The 21,091-nt window shown below is 49.1% G+C and overlaps 9 protein-coding genes across 9 annotated transcripts; 5 read left to right on the top strand and 4 right to left on the bottom strand.

The window, feature by feature from the left end:
- Positions 1-52: 52 nt before the first annotated feature.
- Positions 53-1,879, bottom strand: ABOM_003849 (sugar transporter; the record flags this gene model as incomplete). The annotated part of the gene is made up of 5 exons (XM_022530979.1): positions 53-706; positions 779-1,010; positions 1,100-1,267; positions 1,337-1,679; positions 1,735-1,879. 5 exons carry the CDS (start codon positions 1,877-1,879, stop codon positions 53-55), a joined length of 1,542 nt encoding a protein of 513 aa, XP_022390992.1.
- A 700-nt stretch (positions 1,880-2,579) lies between these two features.
- ABOM_003848 (putative short-chain dehydrogenase) lies at positions 2,580-3,533 on the top strand (the record flags this gene model as incomplete). Its single annotated transcript, XM_022530978.1, has 3 exons — positions 2,580-2,852; positions 2,925-3,179; positions 3,246-3,533. The coding sequence occupies 3 exons, from the start codon at positions 2,580-2,582 to the stop codon at positions 3,531-3,533; spliced, it is 816 nt and encodes a 271-aa protein (XP_022390991.1).
- A 975-nt stretch (positions 3,534-4,508) lies between these two features.
- Positions 4,509-5,878, top strand: ABOM_003847 (NAD(P)-dependent alcohol dehydrogenase; the record flags this gene model as incomplete). Its single annotated transcript, XM_022530977.1, has 5 exons — positions 4,509-4,514; positions 4,589-4,751; positions 4,811-4,940; positions 4,996-5,554; positions 5,627-5,878. The coding sequence occupies 5 exons, from the start codon at positions 4,509-4,511 to the stop codon at positions 5,876-5,878; spliced, it is 1,110 nt and encodes a 369-aa protein (XP_022390998.1).
- Positions 5,879-6,461: 583 nt separating this feature from the next.
- On the top strand, positions 6,462-7,205 carry ABOM_003846 (phosphoribulokinase/uridine kinase family protein; the record flags this gene model as incomplete). Its single annotated transcript, XM_022530976.1, has 1 exon — positions 6,462-7,205. The coding sequence occupies one exon, from the start codon at positions 6,462-6,464 to the stop codon at positions 7,203-7,205; it is 744 nt and encodes a 247-aa protein (XP_022390997.1).
- Positions 7,206-7,837: 632 nt separating this feature from the next.
- ABOM_003845 (fungal specific transcription factor domain-containing protein) lies at positions 7,838-10,289 on the top strand (the record flags this gene model as incomplete). The annotated part of the gene is made up of 5 exons (XM_022530975.1): positions 7,838-7,872; positions 8,071-8,576; positions 8,644-9,329; positions 9,383-10,176; positions 10,238-10,289. 5 exons carry the CDS (start codon positions 7,838-7,840, stop codon positions 10,287-10,289), a joined length of 2,073 nt encoding a protein of 690 aa, XP_022391000.1.
- A 155-nt stretch (positions 10,290-10,444) lies between these two features.
- On the bottom strand, positions 10,445-11,514 carry ABOM_003844 (SDR family oxidoreductase; the record flags this gene model as incomplete). The annotated part of the gene is made up of 5 exons (XM_022530974.1): positions 10,445-10,528; positions 10,592-10,789; positions 10,868-11,242; positions 11,313-11,371; positions 11,439-11,514. 5 exons carry the CDS (start codon positions 11,512-11,514, stop codon positions 10,445-10,447), a joined length of 792 nt encoding a protein of 263 aa, XP_022390999.1.
- Positions 11,515-13,151: 1,637 nt separating this feature from the next.
- Positions 13,152-15,070, bottom strand: ABOM_003843 (cytochrome P450; the record flags this gene model as incomplete). Its single annotated transcript, XM_022530973.1, has 7 exons — positions 13,152-13,539; positions 13,597-13,865; positions 13,921-14,165; positions 14,221-14,372; positions 14,430-14,621; positions 14,678-14,810; positions 14,872-15,070. The coding sequence occupies 7 exons, from the start codon at positions 15,068-15,070 to the stop codon at positions 13,152-13,154; spliced, it is 1,578 nt and encodes a 525-aa protein (XP_022390994.1).
- A 1,855-nt stretch (positions 15,071-16,925) lies between these two features.
- On the bottom strand, positions 16,926-17,921 carry ABOM_003842 (uncharacterized protein; the record flags this gene model as incomplete). The annotated part of the gene is made up of 2 exons (XM_022530972.1): positions 16,926-17,358; positions 17,449-17,921. The coding sequence occupies 2 exons, from the start codon at positions 17,919-17,921 to the stop codon at positions 16,926-16,928; spliced, it is 906 nt and encodes a 301-aa protein (XP_022390993.1).
- A 1,991-nt stretch (positions 17,922-19,912) lies between these two features.
- Positions 19,913-20,737, top strand: ABOM_003841 (putative exosome complex subunit Rrp46; the record flags this gene model as incomplete). Its single annotated transcript, XM_022530971.1, has 2 exons — positions 19,913-20,248; positions 20,324-20,737. The coding sequence occupies 2 exons, from the start codon at positions 19,913-19,915 to the stop codon at positions 20,735-20,737; spliced, it is 750 nt and encodes a 249-aa protein (XP_022390996.1).
- Positions 20,738-21,091: the final 354 nt, after the last annotated feature.

Raw genomic sequence — 21,091 nt, 5'->3', positions numbered from 1 at the left:
CTAGGAATACCGGCACCCGACAAACAAGTGACGTTGTGAGAGCTGCAAGCTTTTAGCCAGCATACTCGGCATGTTCCCGCGTGATAGACTCGTCATAATCCTTCTTGCCGACCTCAAGACCACCTGTTCCCGCCGACGGCCCGTCAAAAATCTGTGCAATCTCCTCGAGCGAGTGACCCTTTGTCTCAGGGAACATGAAGAAGGTCACGACAAGAACGAGGAGGTCAAAGCAGCAAAAGAAGATATAGTAGTGCCACCCAATATTTTCCAATGCAATCGGGTTAACGAACGCAAGGATGACCAGTGAGGAGTATACGGACAGCAGCGTAGTCGTCACACCCTTGCTTCGGATGGAGTAAGGGAAGATCTCAGTGGGGTAGCCCAATAGAAGGGGGGTGTATGCGATGTCGTAATGGAAATAGAAGATGAAAACGAAGGCAATAACAGTATTACCGAGCGGTGCGGCCTGACTGGTGTCGAAAACGGCCGAGCATGCGGTCCATATCACGAACGAGACCAGCATTCCCGCGGCGGACCAGAGAAACAAGGTTCGTCGACCGAGGCGGTCTACTAGCAAAGCTGCGCTGCCTGCTGCGATGAAGTTGAAGACTTGTAGCAGGCCGTTGATCAGGGTTTGTGTATCGGAATCGGTTATTCCGACGGTGTCGAGGACAAGAGTGAGATAATAAGATACGACAGCAACACCCTATGCAAGGGACAAAAATCGTGGTTAGTATGCTTTTGGTGAAAATGACAGAAAATGGATAGATGAACGTACGTTCCACTGAGCGAAGGCCCCGACGCAAACCGCAATGAATGTTCTCTTTCTATTTCCAGGCGTCTTGACCAGAGTCGACCATGGTACTTGGGCTGCTCGAGCCTCCATCGAGAGGGTGTGAATGATTTCTGACATTTCAAACTGAACCAATGGGTGGCTGATGTCTCCGGCAGTGTGGAAACGAGCCAGTAGTTCCTCTGCTTCTTCACGTCGATCGTTTGCGATGAGCCATCTGCAGGGAGTGTTAGGGCAAGTGCCTCTTCTGCCATCTCGGATAACTAGACCAGTGGTTGACTGTTGTAATAGTCATGGGAGACATACCTTGGTGATTCCGGAACACACCACCAGAACAATATTTGGACGATGGGAAATCCTGCCTGGATAATCGATGGTATTCTCCATGTCCAGTCGTCTGTCATATTTCTCTGTGTCCCGTAACATGTCCACGAGGCTAGGATGGCACCTAAATAATACATCGTCCAAAACGCACTGGTGATGCAGGAGTGTTTGTCAGCAAACGATGCACTTGCCATGTGTCCCTTTTCCGGAATGACATACCTTGTATACTTTCCACGATGGGTGGGATATGCCAGCTCCGTAATAAGCATGGGGGCTGGTTGGACTACCAACATCGATCCAATACCGACCAGGACTCGTGAGAATACGAACATGCCATATTGAACAGAGGCAGCCTGGATCGCAGAAGCGGCCACGATGGTGAATGCACCCAATAACAGTGTCAACCGTCGGCCAAGTCGGTCAGAAAGCCATCCAATGACCGGCAGGGACACCACGCTTCCAATGGATTGGGCTGCGTTCACGACACCGAGGATAGAGCCCGTTGGATTTCCGAAATAACTCTTCCATTCGGGAATTGATTGCAAACCGTTCATCAGAGAACCTACAACCCTTAAATTAGTTGCCTTGCATCTCCAGGAGAGCAATCCAGCACGTACCATCGTATCCAGCAACAGCCGATGACAACAAGGGGACCAGAAGAATGAGATTGAGCTTTAGGAGATGCGGTACCCTGAACCAGGGTTTGCCATGCTGGGGTAGAACGGCAGCGAGTGCCTCTCCGACAATATCTTGGTCCTTCATAGTTGGCCTAATAGTTGTGATGTGAAGACAGACATGGATCGGATTTATTTAGTGCGTGCGCGAACTAGTCCGATTTACGGGTATATAAATAAACGGCTGGAGGCTACATCATTGACCAAGACATTGCGTATGGATGGCCCCATCCCCATCCAGCGTCGCTGATACGGCAGACTCAGGGTTGGTCATATCCCGTGACCGGGGCTGAGACTACCCCAGAAAGTTTAACTGGTGGCAGCATGCGGGGGTAAACCGGCTAAAGCATTATTAGTAGAGTTCTTTGAGCCTTTTTCAGTGCCGACAAGAAGCATGGGGCTTGACTCGTGGTTATGGCCGAATCGAGCTTAGAGATGGAACGGACAGGCGGGGCCGTTTCCAACGGACTACCTTGTCCGGTCTCGGGTGATATGGGAGACACCATCCCGACTCCAGTCTTCTCTCGCGTGGGTCATGGAAACGGGATGACGGACAGTGACATGCGAAGTGGGAGACATGGACTCAGAATCCGCGATGGACTTCACAATTCTGGTGGGCATTGTCGTGGACCTTGGGGAATGACGGGGAGTATAAAATATCCTATTGAGACCAGATGGATGTCAAAACATATCACACTTTAGAAAACCAATATTTTTGATTCTGTTGCAACTTTAAGACGCATTCTATCAAAACCTTTCTTATCTTTGACATTAAAATACCTCACAAAATGTCAGCTGCACAGAAGAGTATCCGTTGGCCTAACCCCACGCTGCCGGACAGCGTCTTCAAGATGTTCGATATGCACGGCAAGGTCGTTATCATTACTGGTGGCTCGGGCGGTATCGGCTACCAAGTCGGTCGGGCACTAGCTGAAGCTGGTGCTGATGTTGCCCTTTGGTACAACAACTCCAGCCAGGCCGAAGATCGGGCTGCGACAATTGCCAAGGACTTCGGCGTCAAGTGCAAGGCATACAAGTGCTCGGTCCAGAACTTCGATGAGGTATACAACCAAATTATCATCCTGTCGCACTGCCGTTTTAATGCCCAGCCCACTAACGATGATATTATACAGGTTGAGGCTGCTACCCAGGCTGTTGTCGCAGACTTCGGCCGCCTGGACGTAATGATCGCCAACGCTGGAATCCCCTCCAAGGCAGGCGGTCTTGATGACCGTCTTGAGGACTGGCACCGAGTGGTGGATATCGACTTCTCGGGTGCCTACTACTGCGCACGTGTGGCTGGAGAGATCTTCCGCAAGCAGGGCTCGGGCAACATGATCTTCACTGCGTCCATGTCGGGCCATGCCGCCAACGTCCCTCAACAGCAGGTATGTTTTATTTAATCCCTCGTTACAAGATAGGTCGGCGCAGACAACTGATTGGGTACCCTCTAGGCCTGTTACAACGCATGCAAGGCTGGTGTTATCCACCTGGCTAAGTCATTGGCCGTCGAATGGGCTGGTTTCGCTCGGGTAAACTCCGTCAGCCCTGGATACATCGACACTCCTATCAGCGGCGACTGCCCCTTCGAGATGAAAGAGGAGTGGTACAGCCTGACCCCGCTGAAGCGTGATGCCGATCCCAGAGAGCTTAAGGGTGTCTATCTCTATCTTGCCAGTGATGCAAGCACCTACACCACGGGTTCGGATATCGTTGTCGATGGTGGCTACACTTGCCGGTAGATGTTATGTTTCCTTATCATGACTTGACTTGATTTTTAGAGCATATAGATTTGGTGAAACGGGTTTTTGTTTATGGGTTTCAGTTGAGGCATTTTGGGATGCATTCAATGGTGCCGCTTGTTTTTCGCATCATGTCATTTAGCATGTTGCTACGGCCTATGGCTATGAAATATGAATTATTTCCTACAATACCTTTGATACAACTTGTAACGTATTGTTTTATTCATGCTATATCGTAATCAGATTTAGGAAATTCACTTTGCTTTTGGTACTACGGGTTTCTTTCTGCGCTCGTTATCCTGACGCTACATTGGTTTATGTGCTACTTTAACTTTTGTAAATATATATTCCGGATGTACAGACAGATGCCCACCCCACGAACATGCATACCGCCCAAGTCACTACAACTTCCAAATACGCCTCAAGAACATATAGTGAGATCAATAACTAGAGTCGAAACAATAGAGGCAACAAAAACACTGCCCAATAAAACCATGTCCCCAACAACGTCGGACATAACTTCCAACTTAGACCAAGATCATGACAACGAGTGGAGTACCACCTATCGATCTCAGTTCACATTGACACCAGTACCCCCACAAAACATTCCGTGCGTGCCGAAGGAAACCATGGACTATCTGAATTCGGGACGTGTTGTGTGTCCGTCAGCCCACCGTCCGAGGAGATCTAGCCGAGACGGAGGCCCCATTCCGTTCGGACGGGCTGGGGTCCGGGCCTGGAGTCCGGACCGGTATTCGCGGGCAGTGATGCCCGCCCGGCATTACGTCGATGTGGATGAGTGGGGTTCAGAGCTCATCTCGCGGGGTAGACATGGATCTATGTTGCTGCAGAGTATATATGAGATGGGAAGTGTTCTTTTCGATGAGATGGTTTCTTGTTGAGGAGACTTTTTATTAACTTTTCTGCATTAAGCGCGTCCTTTGGTTTTACGATTCCATATAACGTAGATTCATCATGGCGGTAAGTCATGCACCTTGGGTATTAACATCTGGTTATGGACAACGGTTTGCTAATTTGGCCCTTCGGAGAAATAGCAAGACTCAAACCCCTCCTTCGTCCTGAAGGCTGTTAAGGATGTCGCCTTTGAAGATAGACCAGTTCCCGCACTGCAGGATCCCTGGGATGTCCGCGTCCAGATCGCGCAAACAGGTATCTGCGGGTCTGACGTGCACTACTGGCAAAGAGGAAGAATCGGCGGTAAATAATAAACCAACCATCCACACAGGAACGAAAGTTATCTGATCAATGATATCCAGATTTCATTCTCACAAGCCCCATCGTTCTCGGCCATGAAAGCTCAGGCACCGTCATGGAAGTTGGATCCGCCGTCAAGAACCTGAAGGTGGGCGACCGTGTCGCCATCGAGCCTGGTATTCCATGCAGACAGTACGTGTGCATCATTCATTTGATGGTAGCGATTGGTTTCTGACGAATATTCTAGCTGCGAGTACTGCCACAGTGGCTCGTATAACCTCTGTCCAAATGACCGTTTCGCAGCAACACCTCCCCACGATGGAACGTTGTCAAAATACTACATCACCCAGTCTGACTTCTGTTACCCGATCCCCGACCATATGAACATGGAGGAAGGAGCTATGGTCGAGCCAGTAGCAGTCGCATGCCAGATTACCAAGGTCGGAAATGTAAAGGCGAACCAGAAGATCGTGGTCTTCGGCTGCGGCCCCATTGGTCTCCTCTGCCAGGCTGTCAGTAAGGCGTACGGCGCCAAGAAGGTCATCGGCGTCGATATTAGCAAGTCTCGTGCAGAGTTTGCAAGGACCTTTGGTGCAGACGATGTCTTTGTACCGCCTCCGCCTCCAGCGGATGTGTCCCCCGAGGAGTGGAGTGAGAAGTTGGCCAAGATTATTAAGGAGCAGTTTGACTTGGGCGAGGGCCCGGATGTTGTGCTCGAGGCTACTGGCGCACAGCCTTGTATTCAGACTGGAATACACCTGACGAAGAAGGGTGGTACTTACGTTCAGGCTGGAATGGGACGTGAGGTGAGTGATACCGTGCCAGTGACTGCGACCACAGTCCTTGGAGAACGAAAGCTAACGTAAGGGGCTGTACAGAATGTTATGTTCCCCATTACAACTGCGTGTATTCGTGACTTAACTATCCGCGGCTCTATTCGTTACAGCACTGGTTGCTATTCGACGGCTGTGGACTTGATTGCTAGTGGAAAGGTGGATGTCAAGCGTCTCATTACCAACCGGTATACCTTCGAGGAGGCAGAGCAGGCCTTTGAACTGGTGAGGCAAGGGAAGGAGAGTGTTATTAAAGTGATTATCGAGGGCTACCAGGGCCGGCAGAACAAGATTTAATCCAATTTAACGAACTGTAAAAGTGGAAATGAGAAGTACTTTATTATTTAATTAATTTAGAATTTCCACGTAAAGGGATTCTATCTTGTAGTAATATAAGTATATAAAGATCTATACATACTACTAGTCACTGTTGAACGGCTCTGCCTATACTAGGTTCAACAGGAGAAGTGATCTTGAGCACCCTTCCGCCGTCCATCTTCGGCAAAAACAAGTTAAGTCGGTATAGAGGGCCAGCAACTCCACATATGACCTCGTCGCCCAATTGAACATTTCTCCACAGGGAGAGCATACCGGGATCCTGGCACTCCCGGACGACTGTGATCCGCGTAGCTGAGCATGTGTTGCCTTTTTCAAGGGCCGACTGCACCTAAAAGGGGAACAAGAGCCCTTCACCGGCTTTGACTCTCACTGTTTACTGTAAAGCCTTGATACATCGAGCATAAGTGATTCACTTTACCATCATTCACCAGGTCGAACCAACAGTATGTCACATTCTTGATTGCATGAAAGAGCTATATTGATATAAAGGCAGAAAACATAATTTGCACATTACTTGACTTGCGACGACCTCTATATCACCATGGATGCCGTATACGCACAAGTCGTGGAATCAATATACAGCCGCGCCGTCGTACACGACAAACCCAGATTTCTTGTCGCGATCGCGGGGACCCCTGGTTCTGGAAAGACCACGTTGGCCAATGCTCTCACTGAGCGCCTGAATGCAATGCCGGCAGGCATCCGCCGCCACACAGTATGTGTTCCGATGGATGGCTTCCACCTCTCGCGCGCAGAGCTGGATCAGCTTCCCAACCGGGAGGAGGCCTATGTCCGGCGAGGAGCCCCGTGGACCTTTGACGTGGCGAGGTTCATCGCCTTTGTTCAGAAATTACGCAAGTGGGCAGAGAAGGATACAACTCCTTGCTACAATCAGACTACTCCACCTCCATCTCCCTCCTCTGCAGAGATCTTACATGCTCCCTCATTTGATCATGAGAAGAAGGACCCCGTCACTGACGGCATTAGCATCACCCCAGACACATCAATCCTCATCCTGGAGGGTAACTACTTGCTGTTAGACGAGCCTCAGTGGCGGGATGTGGCTTCGATAGTTGACTATCGTATCTTCGTGGAGGCAGATCTACAGATAGCTAGGGAGCGGGTTGCCAAGCGACATGTTCAAGCGGGGATCGAACCAACTCTTGAGGATGGCTTTAGAAGGGTGGATCAGAACGACTTCCTCAACGCCCAGACTATTTCTGAAAAGCGCCTCCCGGCTGACCTGGTCGTTAACGGTACACCGGAACATGCGACTAAGGACTGAGGATCCTTTCTCCTTGGAGTTAAGAAACACATAGAGATTTGAAGCAATAGTCATATTAATTGACGACCTTCAGAATGAGTGGATTGATATTGTATATATGCTTCCGAAGATCGTAAATGACTGGCATTTCTGTCTAGACTGCTGATTAGATAACGCATGATAATGGGTTGAGTTGTTCTGTAGAGTTGGTGGATCTCGTGAGAAACTTGTCCCTGGGCATGACTCGGCACTTGACCAGAAATCCGGGGGTTTTCCGATGGCCGGATACGGAGCCCCGCCCACATCACATTTCCCCCGGTTTCCCAACCGAGACTGTGGGGTCATTTCCAACTTCCTCGTCAATCGAGGGGAATTTCTCGTTGTCGTGGTGCCACGTGATACGCGTCCACGCACTTGGGAGAAGGCCCAAATTCACTTCTCCGGAGTCAAAGTTAAGGGTGCCTAGCCGACGGACACCAAGTCCGGGGACGCGCTATAATCCCCAACGCTGCTTGAAAGCCGGGGTTGGGTGGCTGATGACTCAGGAGTCAGGGCTACACGTGGCGATTGATATCGAAGCTCTTGCGCAAAAATGGATCAAGGCACGGGCGTACGGGGGATGCTGAACATATCCAATCACGGCCCCGCCAAACATGCGTGTCGGGAATGCCGACGACGCAAATCTAAAGTAGGTCGACGATGATTAAATCCGTCCCCCTTTCTCAGCCATTGCCGCGGCCCAAAGATCGCGGCGGCAGACCGGACTCCTGCATAGCAATAATCTAAACTCGTGCTAGTGCGATCGTCTCGTGCCAAGTTGCTCCCTATGTGACAAGTTCAATCGGCGTTGCATTTACGAAACCTTATCGAAGACACCCTTAACCAGACAATATTTGACGGAGGTCGAGGAGGAACTGACGCGGACTAAAGCCCTGCTCTCTGAGCTTCTCCCCGGGTCCAGCCGTGACATTACCCATGGCGAACGATTTACTTACCCTGAGCAGGATAGGACCGGCGACCGGGGTCTGACGTCCGAGATCGCTAATCGTGAGGGATCATCAGAGCAGCCGGAGAGAGCCTATCTACCCCACAGCAATATCGGATCCGAGACGATTCCTGCCCCGGAGGTCCCCAGCCAACCCTCGCTGGGTGTCTTCAGCGCTTCTTCACCCAGTAGTGGCCAGCTTTACGATTACTCGGATAGGAGCCAGACAGGGATCTCCCACCGGGCTCATCGCCGAAGCCAGGACGCTGTAATGTCTATGGAGACGCCCCCTTCCGCGGGGAATGTCAATTTCGAATGGGACGAACGCACTGAGGACCAGGGTGGCGATGGGTTTGTGGATGGCATGGCCATTCTACCTAGTCGTTCTAATGACGGTGGCTATTTAGGTATGCTTTTCGGACCCAGAATTTACGAATACCATCTCTAGAATTAGATGACTGACTCCCGCTGAAGGCACCGCATCTGGTGCTGCATTACTGCGAATGACAAACTCCCAATCTGGTGGGGAAAGGCTTGACATGCCTGAGCCTGGTCGCCCATTTGAAACAGCATCTTCCCATCAGTCACCAAGCGTCCCTTTCGCCCTGAGCTCTCTGTCTCAACTAGAACCATTTGTCGATGCTTACTTCTCCCTTTATCATTGCTCATATCCTATCATCCATGAAGCGACATTCCGTGCGCAGTTCATGGAGGTCATTCCACGGCCAACCAGCAACACCTGGCAGGTACTATTATACGTGGTAGCAGCCTTGGGAGCTTTTACAGCTGCAGTAACGCCGACTGATGTGGATTTGGCTTTGTTTAAGGTGGCAAAGGCTCGCTTAACAATTGATGTACTGGAAACTGGCAGCTTAATCTTAGTTCAAGCATTGGCCTTGAGCTCAAACTACTTGCAAAAGAGGAACAAGCCAAACTCTGGGTATAATTATCTTGGGCTTGCCAGGCGGACTGCAATGGGGATCGGGTTGCATAAAGAGTTTCCCACTTCGAAAGCCTCTCCGCTGGCAATGGAGATGAGACGGAGAGTTTGGTACTGTCTCTACATCTTTGATGTTGGCGCAATCATCACCTTCTCGCGGCCCTTAGAATTTCCAGAGCAGGGAATCGAGACTCGCCTGCCATTAAACATCCATGAAAGTGTAAGTGTTCAGTTGCTTACGATCTAGCGAGTCGAATGCTAATATCTGTGCAGGGTATTACTGCAAGCACACAGACTGCCCCAGCCCCAGTGGCTGAAACTACTGTGTACACACATTTACGGGCGCAAGCGATGTTCCATCTGAAAACAAACCTGATCTACACCAAGATCACCTCGACCTCATTCCCATCTGCGGCTGAACTAATCGAACTAGATGACCATCTCATTGGCGACTGGTTGGCATCTCTTCCTCCCTTTTTTAACGAGGAGGTCATCCAGGCGCCGAAATTTGCTCTCTGCCATTCCATCCTGCGATGGAGGTATCGCAATCTCCGAATCCTGATGTACCGGCCGTTTCTAGTAGGAAAATGGATGCTCAACTCCGACCATGGCCCGGATGGCCTCCGTGAGAAAGATGATACGCAGGTAGAACTTGCCATCCAACGATGCTTTGATGCCGCCCGCGAATCGGTCGAGCTTATCTCATCATTCTGGGCACAATATCAGAAAACAACTATGGCTTGCTGGTATGGTGTATACTTCTTGTTCCAAGCGATCTTGATCCCTGTGATTTGCTTGCGCAACAATCCGTCAGATCCGGCCGCCCATGGCTGGCGCGAACAGATATTCCAGGCAGTCAATACCCTCGAGTCAATGGCGCCACTCAATGCCAACGCTGAACGATTTCTTAGAGTCATTCAATCTCTCTGTGGTTGCTATCTCCATCCTCGCAGCAATGGCTGGGAGGGCCCAATCCAAGAATCACCAGAGACACAGATCGCTAACCTATACCCTCTTATGTGGCCAACGTTAGAGATGGCACAGCTTGATGGTGTAGATTCTGCTCTGTGAGTTGTCTCTTGAGACGGAATATCCACCCAGGATGGACAATCTGACCCTCCTTCTCAGGCAGCAATCTGTGATCAGCGACTTCATGCACCAGGTGACTGGTCTGCAATGACTCTGATACAACCTTTACGACGGAGCTTTACCTGAAGCCGGTCTATTCGTTATGGCCAAATGACGACAGAGGATACCGGTCTATCATACTGCTGGTATGCATTCCATTGGTTCTTTTTGACATTCATATACTTAACATTCATTAACTGGAAATAATTAGGGAAGGGTATATCCACCATCGATCACTAAGTTCGCTCCTGTCATATAGCTCGACGCGTCCGACGCACAGAATACGTATGCCTATAGGAATTCTTGGTTAGCGAGAGGAGCTACAACATATCACCATGGAATGGAACATCTTACCCCCTTCAACTCGTACGTTCCAGCCATTCTGCGGGCTGGGATCATGCTGAGCCACTTTTCACGCAGCTCTGGCGGGTGATGATCCAAGATTTCAGTCGCGACAAAACCCGGGGAGATGCAGTTCACCCGGCAGAAGTCTACCCACTCGACCGAGAGACATTTAGCCAGCTGAACAACTCCAGCCTTCGAGGCATTATACTGTGGCGATAACTGTCAGAAAGGGATCCTGGAAAATCTAGCACCAACCAGGTGCCGGGTCACGTATGCTCAACTTACCGCGGCTTGCTTCTGAGGCACATTCACCAGCGCGGCGCTCACAGATGCGGTAAAGACAATGTTACCGAATCCCTGTTCCTTGAACACTCGAGCAGCAGCCTGGGCTGTGTAGAACGCGCCGTCCAAATTCACATTCATGATTTGCTGCCACTGTTCGGTGGTATAATCCTCAGCGGCGACTGCGGTGGCGATGCCGGAGTTGGCGACCATGATGTCTAGCTTGCCAAAGTCGCGAACAATTTGCTGGACAGCCGCTTCGATCTCCTTCTGATTGCCTACATTGGCCTGGTACGCAGTAACCCTCACGTTGTGGGCCTGTGCAATAGAAGCCGCCGTGCTCTCGGCTGTGCTGGAAGAGTTATAGATAATCGCGACCTATTGAAGGATAACCCATCAATCCACTTTCGTTCTCAATAGCTGGACCCTTAGATACGCGAATACCTACATCGGCACCAGCCTCCGCCAACCCATTCGTAATCTCCAACCCAATACCCCTTGTGCCACCTAGAATTCAAATCAAACTCATCAGTATCATCAACGTAAGAAATAGACCACCCAAGCCCCAACTTACCGGTGACAATAGCCACTTTCCCCTTCAGGCTGAACGCCTGCATAACATGCTTGTTTTCGGGCTGTGCAAGAACCATATTGCCAATCTTCGAGTATACTGCTCGTTGAAAATCTAAAAACACTTTGAACAACAAATCAACCAAGAGAAGTCCAAGTGGATATCCTTCGTATATTCAACCCGTTTATATACTGCACCGCACATCCCATTCGAAACTTACCCTCAGAAAAAGAATATATATACCACCTAACTGCGGAGTCTTGCTGCAGTAATCCTCGCGGCGGTTCCACTCCATATCGGCATAGTATATTATGGGCCCCGGTATCAGCCCTCCGCCCGGAGACCCCGCTCCGTGGAAATGTGGGGTTCGGAGGAAGGGTCCGTGATTTATCCTTCTACGATCACTGTACTTAGACCAGCAGGGGCCGGGGTTCAGTTCATTAGTGGGCCTTGTTGCATCATTGTACATGTGTATGAAGTTGATCCTATCATTGTAGCACTGCACTTCTTGGTGGCCAGGGAATTCCGTTGTCGCCTCCTACAAACACCTCTGACCCGTGCAAGATTCATCATGGTATAACAAGCATTTGCCTTTGCCCTAGCAACATCTATTTAAGGCATGTGTGCGTATTTGTTTGAAGCAAGTAGAACCTAGACAGGAACCATGTTCTGGTTTATCTTCAGGTAAAATATTCATAGCTTCATTGGCAGGCTCGCAAGGGTAAGGCTCGCACGTCCAGAGTCGCAGTGATCCTGGTTACTCTGCTATAGTTCCACTGGTTCATGGGATCCCAGTCCTACTCCCAGCTGAACATAGGAATTGACGAGGGCGTTTCAATAGGATGCAGTGAGAGTTGGTGGTACTCGTGGATGTCCGATTGGAAGGGCAGCCTCAGAGCGAGGCTTCCATGATGCTATGACCATGTTTTAGGTACATTATTCAGATAATAACAGATACTTATTCACAAGCATAGTAGACTATATACTCAATGTATAGACGTCTTTCCCTAGCTACTTCCCTCCTTCCATGTGAACCCTTGGTAAGCGAAGCATACCGCCACTATCAATGCCACCAAGGCGAATTACCCAGTGTGGTTCCTACATACTCGCAACGACACTGATACTTACTAATGGTAGGTGGCAGGATGAGCTTTAGAAAGAAGATTAACACTCAATTTAGAGCCTCATCCATTCAGAAACGCTGCCAATAATGCGCTTCCTGCTGTCTGCTGCCTGGTGCAGTAGATCCACCATTTCCGAGACTTGTTACGCAGTTTATGTTCTATGTAGAGTTACTCGCCTGATGCTCACGTAATGATATGTACTGAAGACAAATATGGGTAGGTTTCACGTCCTCCATTGACATGGGATGATATTGGGAGTCCATAAGGCCAGTTCGTGACGGCCGTAGCGTTGTCGAAGGGTTAAGGGCGCCCTCCTTATCGCTCGTTGCGCATCCGGACTCATGTGGACATAGATAATGCACATGACCAGTGTTGCAACCTTGCTTCTCAACGCCCTCGTTTCACGCACAGCCTTTGTATAAACAGAACCCGGGTAAGTTAGAATCTTTCTGGCCCATTCGGTACAGCATAAAACGTATGCTAGAGGCCTAATTGGGCTCGATAAACTACATTCCGCACGGAAAGCAAACAAGGACATCCTTACCCAATCCCTCTCAACGCCAACAATCACACCCAATCATCCGTCTAATGTCTAAGCCTTGATGTTAACAAGTTCGTCTGCATGACTCTTCTCCCAAGGATAATCTGTCTCCACCGCCCGAATAAGCTCCTCGTGCATCGAGCTCCGAGGCTTGATGCTCACGTCATATGGCTCTGGATGACTGATGAGCGCAGCCTGAAATTCTACACGGGGCTCGACTTCCTTCCCATCAACGACTTTCTTCCGAATGCTGAAGGCTGCCAGGCATTGTGCAATATTAAGATAGATGGCCGCATCCGCCATAACGCGACCTGGACAGATTCTTCGGCCAAATCCGAAGGAGAGCCGATGCGAGTCGGGCTCGGGGTTTTCGCCCAGGTAGCGTTCCGGCTTGAATGCCATAGGGTCGTGAAAGACGTCTGGATCATGTGTGAAACCCCTGTTGTGAGTAGTATATTAGACATCATAGAGTATAAGTGGAATGGGCTCGACGAACCAAATGTTAGCGAAAAATATGGAGCCCTTTGGGATGAAATATCCTTGACACATATCGTCGTGGGTAGATACGTGAGGCAGGTTGGTAGGCACCACTGGGTGCCAGCGGAGGATCTCCTTCACCATGGCGTTGATGTAAGGGAGATTATCGCGGTCAGCAAAGGTGGGAAGACGGTTTCCAATGACACGATCGATCTCCTCTTGGCCCTTCCTCTGAGCCTCAGGATACAGCGCCATCGCGAGGAAGAAACATGCTATCGTGGACACTGTCTATACTCCGGTTAGCTGGCACTCTGGTAAACCTTTGCATTGAACTGGTACGTACCGTGTCCGCACCGCCAGCATAAATCGATGCTGCAGACCATTTCGTCACGTATTCCTTCTCGGAGCCAGGTTCGATATCTTCGGATTCTAGAATGCTTGACAGATATGACGGATGGTGTGTGCCTTGGGACATTTGTTGCTTCACGAAGTTATACGGCTTCCCCCCGAAGTTTTGAAAAGCTTCTTTAGACCTCTGGCCTACGCGTTTGAACTCGGTCCCTGGGAACCAAGAAGGAAGATATCTCACTAGGATGGCAGTTAGTACAGATTCACAGTAAGGCTGGCAAGGCAACGACCATACGACTTGGAATAACATCCACCAGCCAAGCTCCATAGCGACAAACGAACGAAAAGTAGTACATTGACACATCTGCCAACTCAACCAACGGATCCTCTTTGTGCGGCTCGACAGTGTACCCGTATGCAAGTTTGAGAACAATCGCACCAGCCTCTCTACAAATCTTGTGAGCCAAATCAACGTCCACAAAGACAATAGCCTCTTCAACCTACTTCCGAATATGATTTCTCAGATCCTCCGGCGCCTCAAGCACCCGTAAGAGAAAGCGACGCGTTTCAGCCTCCTGAAGCCCGTGAAAACGAGAAACAGCCACCTTCGATCCAATCTCCTTGCTCATGGCCTTCTGAATTGCCTTAGAGCGGTCAGAATACCGGATCATTCCCAGGATTCCTCCGATTCCCGCCCTGCATTCTTGTTAACGGATCGTGATGGACGAGGAATAATATATTGTTGAACATACAATTCGGTCGCAAAGAACATCCGGGGTCTGTCAGAATGCCATTTGGACCGCTGTTCAAAAAGCTCTACTGCGAGCTTTGGGTCATTTAGAATGACAAACGTTTGACCTAGCACAGTTATGGAGCTAATTGGCCCTGTGCGAATGTCCACGTTAGTTGTGCTATTATGAAAGTATCTGAGTTAGTGTGAATTTACCATATAGCTTTTTGTGCTTCAGCCAGTGCTCCCAGTCCCTCGCTCCATTTGGAGGGAGGTCCTTCAAGTTACCGATAATTGGTTTGGGCGGAGGTCCGGGTGGGAGAGGCGCTGGAGTTTTTTTAAATGTAAGGAATCTAGTCACAATGTATACAGTGAGCACTCCAATTGCAATGGTGCTCCAATGCTGAAAGACCATATTAGCTTTGATATGTGTCAAAGCTGAGGGAGACTTTCAGATGATCAGAGGCATAAGATTACTTTAGTCGGGGCGCTGAAAATTCACATTTCGGAAACGGTCTAAAATCACACCTACCACTGTTTAAATACTTGGAAGTACTGCACAAAAGTGTGGCAAAGTGATGTGAGGGGTGGCAGGAATGCTGGTATGCATATGCAGCTAGGTATAGGTGCCCCTATTATCATGATGCCTGGACAGGGTATCATCGGGCTGATAATTGGTGGCCCTCGCACGCTTGTGACTTCACACATCGTAGATCATCACCACAACTGTACAAAACCATGTGCACCCTTCTTCAGGAAGGTACTTCCCAAAAGATATCCATGAGAGTCAGTTTAAGTAAGGCAAGTTATGACCTTGATGCAAGAGGTGAACCAGTTGTGTGGTGATCGTCAAGTTGACTTTTATGAGGGAATCAGCTCTCTCACATGCGGAAGGAAAACGCGAGAGAGACTGAAAGGATCTCGTTTAGTGACCTGCAGGGTACAGGTACCCTTTAGATAGGCTCCGCCAAAGCGAAAAAAAATAAAAAAAAGTAAATTAAATTAAGTAAAGCAACGACAGGGTGTTGGATGCTGCAGGTATATGCGGGATACGTGTCGGTGCGGATAGCCCTAACTAACGTGCTTTTCAGCTGAAAGTGGGGGTATTTTCCTGAGTTGAATAAGTCACCACCATTGGTTCTTGAGTATGGTTACATCGCGCTACATGCATGAAGACAAGTGGGACTTTGAAACTGGACGGCCATAGACATGCTAAGTTGGACAGTTTTGAGATCTGACTATTGGTAATAGCAACCCTCAATTTGGCACGGCATTGGCCAGCACCGATTAACCTAATTTTACGGCAGTATCTTATCAAGGCTTCATGTACAAAGTAGTTCGCCCATATATATTTACACCAGTATTAGTCCACGGAACTGCACCATTTTAAATCGACTTTTAAGACGATTTGGACGTGGCGATTCGTCAGTGGGTCCGTACAGGGATGTTCAACACTAGTCTATGAGGTGCGACAAAAGTTGCTACTTATGTAACAGCTATCCCCACCTGGTGGATTGCAGTTTAAGATGATAATAGTACTACTACGTATCCTTGGAGCTACTCGGAGTAGTCATTTAATTAACACCTTCCCCTGCTGGAGAAGCCTAGGTGAAAATTATAGCCATAAGTAGACCGCTTCCATAAATACTCAGCAGGAATTGAGTCAAGCAAAATGTGCGAGGTACTATACAACACTGATTTAATCCGTGGCAAGAGGTTACCGCTCTATTTTGACCAGGGCCATCACACGTCGTCATAATCCCTGCCAGTTAGCTTCGTAGTTGATCCTTTCGTGTACTCTATCCATGTCCCTTTAAAATAGAGGCCATTAAATTCAGCATAGGTGAGCTCTTCAGGAGCCCACGCCTCCACTTAGTATATTGTAATTCCTCCACTATGAGAGATATATTCTTTCTACTCTATTACCTCAGGCCCAGGAGCCTCCAATTGTGTCATGGCTTGGAGGTTGTCTATGCCCATCTAATTCTCCATGGAGGGTCAAAGGGTCTGTTGATTTTAAATTGACACTTCATTGATAGTGGGAGAAGGAAGAGAAGCACCGCTATGTCTCAATAGTATCTACTACCTGCCTTCAGTTCTCCTACATATATCAGGTGACTATTCTGTATTTCCTAGCGCATCTATGCAACATCGCCCTCAATCCACCCAAGAGCCTGCTGGGAGTAAAGCTACAATGCTGCTTCGGCGAACCGGTTTGTCAGACGAGCCTCTTTCCCCTCAACTCAAGCAAGCTATACAGCAGAGCACACCTAGGCAGCTTGATTTTCCATTCTTTCCTTGATGGAAACAAGGAATTCTGCTGTGTCCTTTTCCGATGGCATCCATTCCTTCTCAATCACACACTGGTGTTTGGGGCTGAGAACCTGAAATGATACTCTGAAAGGCATTGGCCCAGAAGTTACGCCGTCCGCCATTGCCCAAGGGTCAATACCTTCTTGCGTGTCATCATCATGAGGACGTACAATATTATCGCCCCATATGACACGAGAGATGATAATAAAGAGGGAATCGCGTGTAAGGTGCTCTCCAGAGCATGATCGTCTGCCAAACTCAAAGGCATTTCGGGGCAGATTTGGATTCTGTAGCCATCGTTCTGGCTGAAAGTCGTATGGGTCTTCGAAGATTTTGTCGTCGAATTCTAATGACCAATGGTTTGCAACTACTGTCGCTCCCTTCGGAATTCTATATCCAATATACTTGTCATCCTCTAGAGCAGAATGCGGAATCCCTGCAGGGCTTGCTGGCCTCCATCACAGGACCTCATCTACGAACCCAGCCGTATATGGGAGTGTTGGAAGGTCCTCAGATGTGGGCATTCGGTCCTGTCCTACCATTTCGTCAAGCTCCTCCTGGGCTCGCTTCACAGCAGCTGGATGCAAAGCACCCGCTAAAATGAACACTTCCAGTGTCTTGACGGTTGTCTCAAGTGTCACCTCGTATAGGATCCTAATTATGTAACTGAGCTCAGTCAACGGTAACTGCTGCGCCTCTTTTAGGGCGAAGATGACCTTGGCCCAGTTCCATGTGTGATCGGCCTGAGCCGCCTTGGCTTTCTCTGTAAAGATTGCCACAGCCTTGTTATGGATGGTGTCACCGGTTTGCTTCCACCTCGCTAGTCTCTTAGGAAGATAGTTCAATATTGGAAAGACTTCTACAAGTAGGTTAGGTATTGCATGAACTGCTGATAGCGTCTTCGCGAATACTCCTTCGATTTCTTCAATTTCGTGCCGGTCATCGCTTGTCATCTACTTCCCATAAGCTAAAGCGACAGTCAGGCTTGATGTATAAAATTTGAAGGCTTTAGTGAAGTCATTGGATGACAAAAAGTGGTGGAGGAGTTTGCTTTTAACGTCTTTTAGCGGATGATAGTATTTGCACGTTCTAGCATTCAGGATAGACGCTAGTATGCGTCGATGACTTTTCCAGCGTGGGCCCATACGGTATTAGTCCAATGTGAAGCCCGTTATTCACACCCTCGTTCGCGACTATCAGGCGAGGTCGTGAACTGTATATCCGGCCTCGGATCTTAAGTAGATCTGTTGCTGCTCCACGGGAGCCGAGAACGATTCTTATTCGTTGTCCAAATTTCGGAGTAATGACTGGCCCATATATCTTGTGCCATTCCTGGAATGTTTTCCACGGGTTTTTAGCTGGTGGTCTCTCCTGTGATCTTGTCAAAATAATTTGTTGACTGGGCATTCGATTCTCTCCAACAAGAAGCAGAATCAGGCAAAGTGTATGTAGAAGTTGCACTCCCAAGGGGCCTTGTACTCTTGTGGTACTGCATGGAACATGGATGAGCTGTGATGGCGAGCTGTGATGGCAGTTAATGATATGGCGCTAGTAAACGACAGAAAGACATGGCATTGTGTTTGGAACTAACTTGTCTTGTACTGTGGATGTACTGTAGTGGGTCTTCCCGCCTTGACGTAATACTGCAGCAGTAAGATTTTGACAGTACGCTGCTGGCGCTGTTTGCTTCAAGTAGACGCTACCCATCTACACACCCTAGGTAGGTATAGAGAGACAAGATATATACTAGTACTGGGATGGAATTGTCCCATAGGATATCTATCCAATAGGTGACATTATTATCCTTCATTCAATATCAAATCATATTTAATATAGACTAGACATACCTTGCATCTGCTGTTTTTAAATAATTCTTAATCATGTGCAGCATGCATATAACAGCATAAAGGATGCCAGCCCTAATGCAGCGTATCCTAAGTGGCATCCTGGGTGTATTCCATCGGACAATGAGTTTGAGGAGGAGGTGCGGTTAATCCTAGAGCAGGTTATGAATGTTATTGATTGATTTCTCTTCTTTTTCTTTTGTTTTTTTTTTTTTCTTTTTGACAATGTAGTGTTCTTTGGTTTCAAAGGCACTAGGACCGTGTAGGTGGTACGGTTCGCCAGTATCCTGACAGCTCCTCACAAGCTGGTCCAATCCAACCTGTGGGAAATGCCTGGAATGAGGATATTGGCCGGAACGAGACTCAAGAGTGTTTGATCAGGAGACAAAAGGTGGATCCACACGTTTAAAGATACATAAAGGAGATGGGATTCGATAGATGATACGATTGTATGCAGTGTCCAGTCAAGTTTACCAGATCGGGAATCCGAGGTAGAAATAGGCGGACTTCCCATAAAACATAGTCACATTGTGAACGGTTACTCGTACATCCTACCTAAGATATTATATCATCCAGTTTATATTAAATTCTAGCAGCATCAAATTCACTTATCCAGTCGTGGGGTATACGTATCGAGCACCAGAACGAGGTACAGGTATAGAAGTATACAACAAAGATAAATATATAGTGGGTGTTCGCGTAGTATAGGGCCTTTTCGGCTCGGAGCGGATAAAGCATGATTGTTTAGTCAAACATTACCCTGTCCTAGATATATAGACTAGTGTTCCGTCCATTAGTTCATTCACCAGTATTGGCAAGCATATGACACCCAAGGGAAAGGGGTCCCTACTAGTATTGCGGTCACGGTGTTGAGTTGATGTTCTGTCGGAGCGGTGGATCAACCAATCAGCTGGCGGCCCGCATTCTACCCTGCGACCAAAAATTTCCAGCGGCAGGTGGAAGTGAAGCTCCCTCGATACTGGTTACCTCTGCTTTCCTCTACTCCATCCTCCGTCCCGGTGTTCCTTTCCTGAACATATCTACCCCGTATATACAACAAAGTTGGCCTACTGTTCCGTCCTGTTCTTCGAATCCACACAATGGTCGGACCGACAGCCTCCCTTACTCCTCTTTCTCGCGCGGATGGTTCGGCTTCTTACCAATGTCCTTCGACGGGATCTAATATCCTCGGAGCAGTAAATGCGCCAATTGAGCTCCCTGGCCGCCGGGATGCCCTCAAGCCCGAGGATGCGACCGTGGAAGTTTTCGTGAAGCCGGGGACCGCACCGGGTGGGGTTGGTGAACGATACGTCGAAGGAATCATCAAGAATATGCTGAGCAAGTTGATCCTGGGACGAGAGAAAGGCTACGCTAGGCGTGGCGTGGTCATCACCTTGGCTATTATAGGAGGAGAGAGTGTCGGTAGAGGTGATTCGGTGGGTGGTTCAGATCGCAACCAAGTTTGACTAGCACAAGGAATTACGGCTAACCTGGATGGAATGGGCATGTAGTACTTGACGTTGCTCCCCGCCCTCCTCCACACGTCTTTGTTGGCGCTACTTTCTGCCTCCGTCCCCTTATCCATGACCTACTCCGCGACCGTGCTGGCGGTCGATGCTTCAGGAGAGATCACGAGGGAACCCTCCGTGAAGGAAGCCGCCGCCGCCGCCTCTCTTCACGTTTTCGCCTTCTCATCCAATGGGCATCTCCTACTGAACGAGAGCCAGGGGCCTTTTGACTTTGAGACCTGGGAAAAGGTCCACCAGCGCGCTTTGGCCATCTGCCATGGGACTTTAGCCCGTACCTCCGATGGAGACGTGGCTATGACCGAGGACGTGGATGGCCAGCCCCTGGAAGGCGCGTTGCGCGAGGCGATGGAAGAAAAAGTTCAACAAGATTACTCCTGGAAGATCGACGCGGCTTGAATGTTAGGTTTGCAGTAAAAACACCGAGCAATAAAGTTGGCATTGATAGCCAACGGCAATGTTCACCCCATCTGGTATGTCCGCGTACCCACGGCGGTTGATGCACCGGAAATCTCCCACAATCATTTTCACTTCTCGCCATGGCCCATTGCCCCTTGGCATCTGACTTGTGTGTTGGATCGCACATACGCGGGGCATTTTACCGTCCGCAGGGATATCATTGGCGCTCACAGGACTTCCAATTTGACGGACTACGAGTGGATACGAAGGCATGAGATACGAATAAGGGTCAAGCGTCGAGACGCGCGAAACCTTTTCTGGCGACATCCGGTGCTTATCGGGGTTCACCTACAG

This window comes from Aspergillus bombycis (assembly GCF_001792695.1).
Source record: "Aspergillus bombycis strain NRRL26010 chromosome Unknown contig00024, whole genome shotgun sequence".
Lineage (NCBI taxonomy): Eukaryota > Fungi > Ascomycota > Eurotiomycetes > Eurotiales > Aspergillaceae > Aspergillus > Aspergillus bombycis.
Note: the sequence above shows the minus strand (reverse complement) of the source record. Positions and strands in the feature narration are given on the sequence as shown.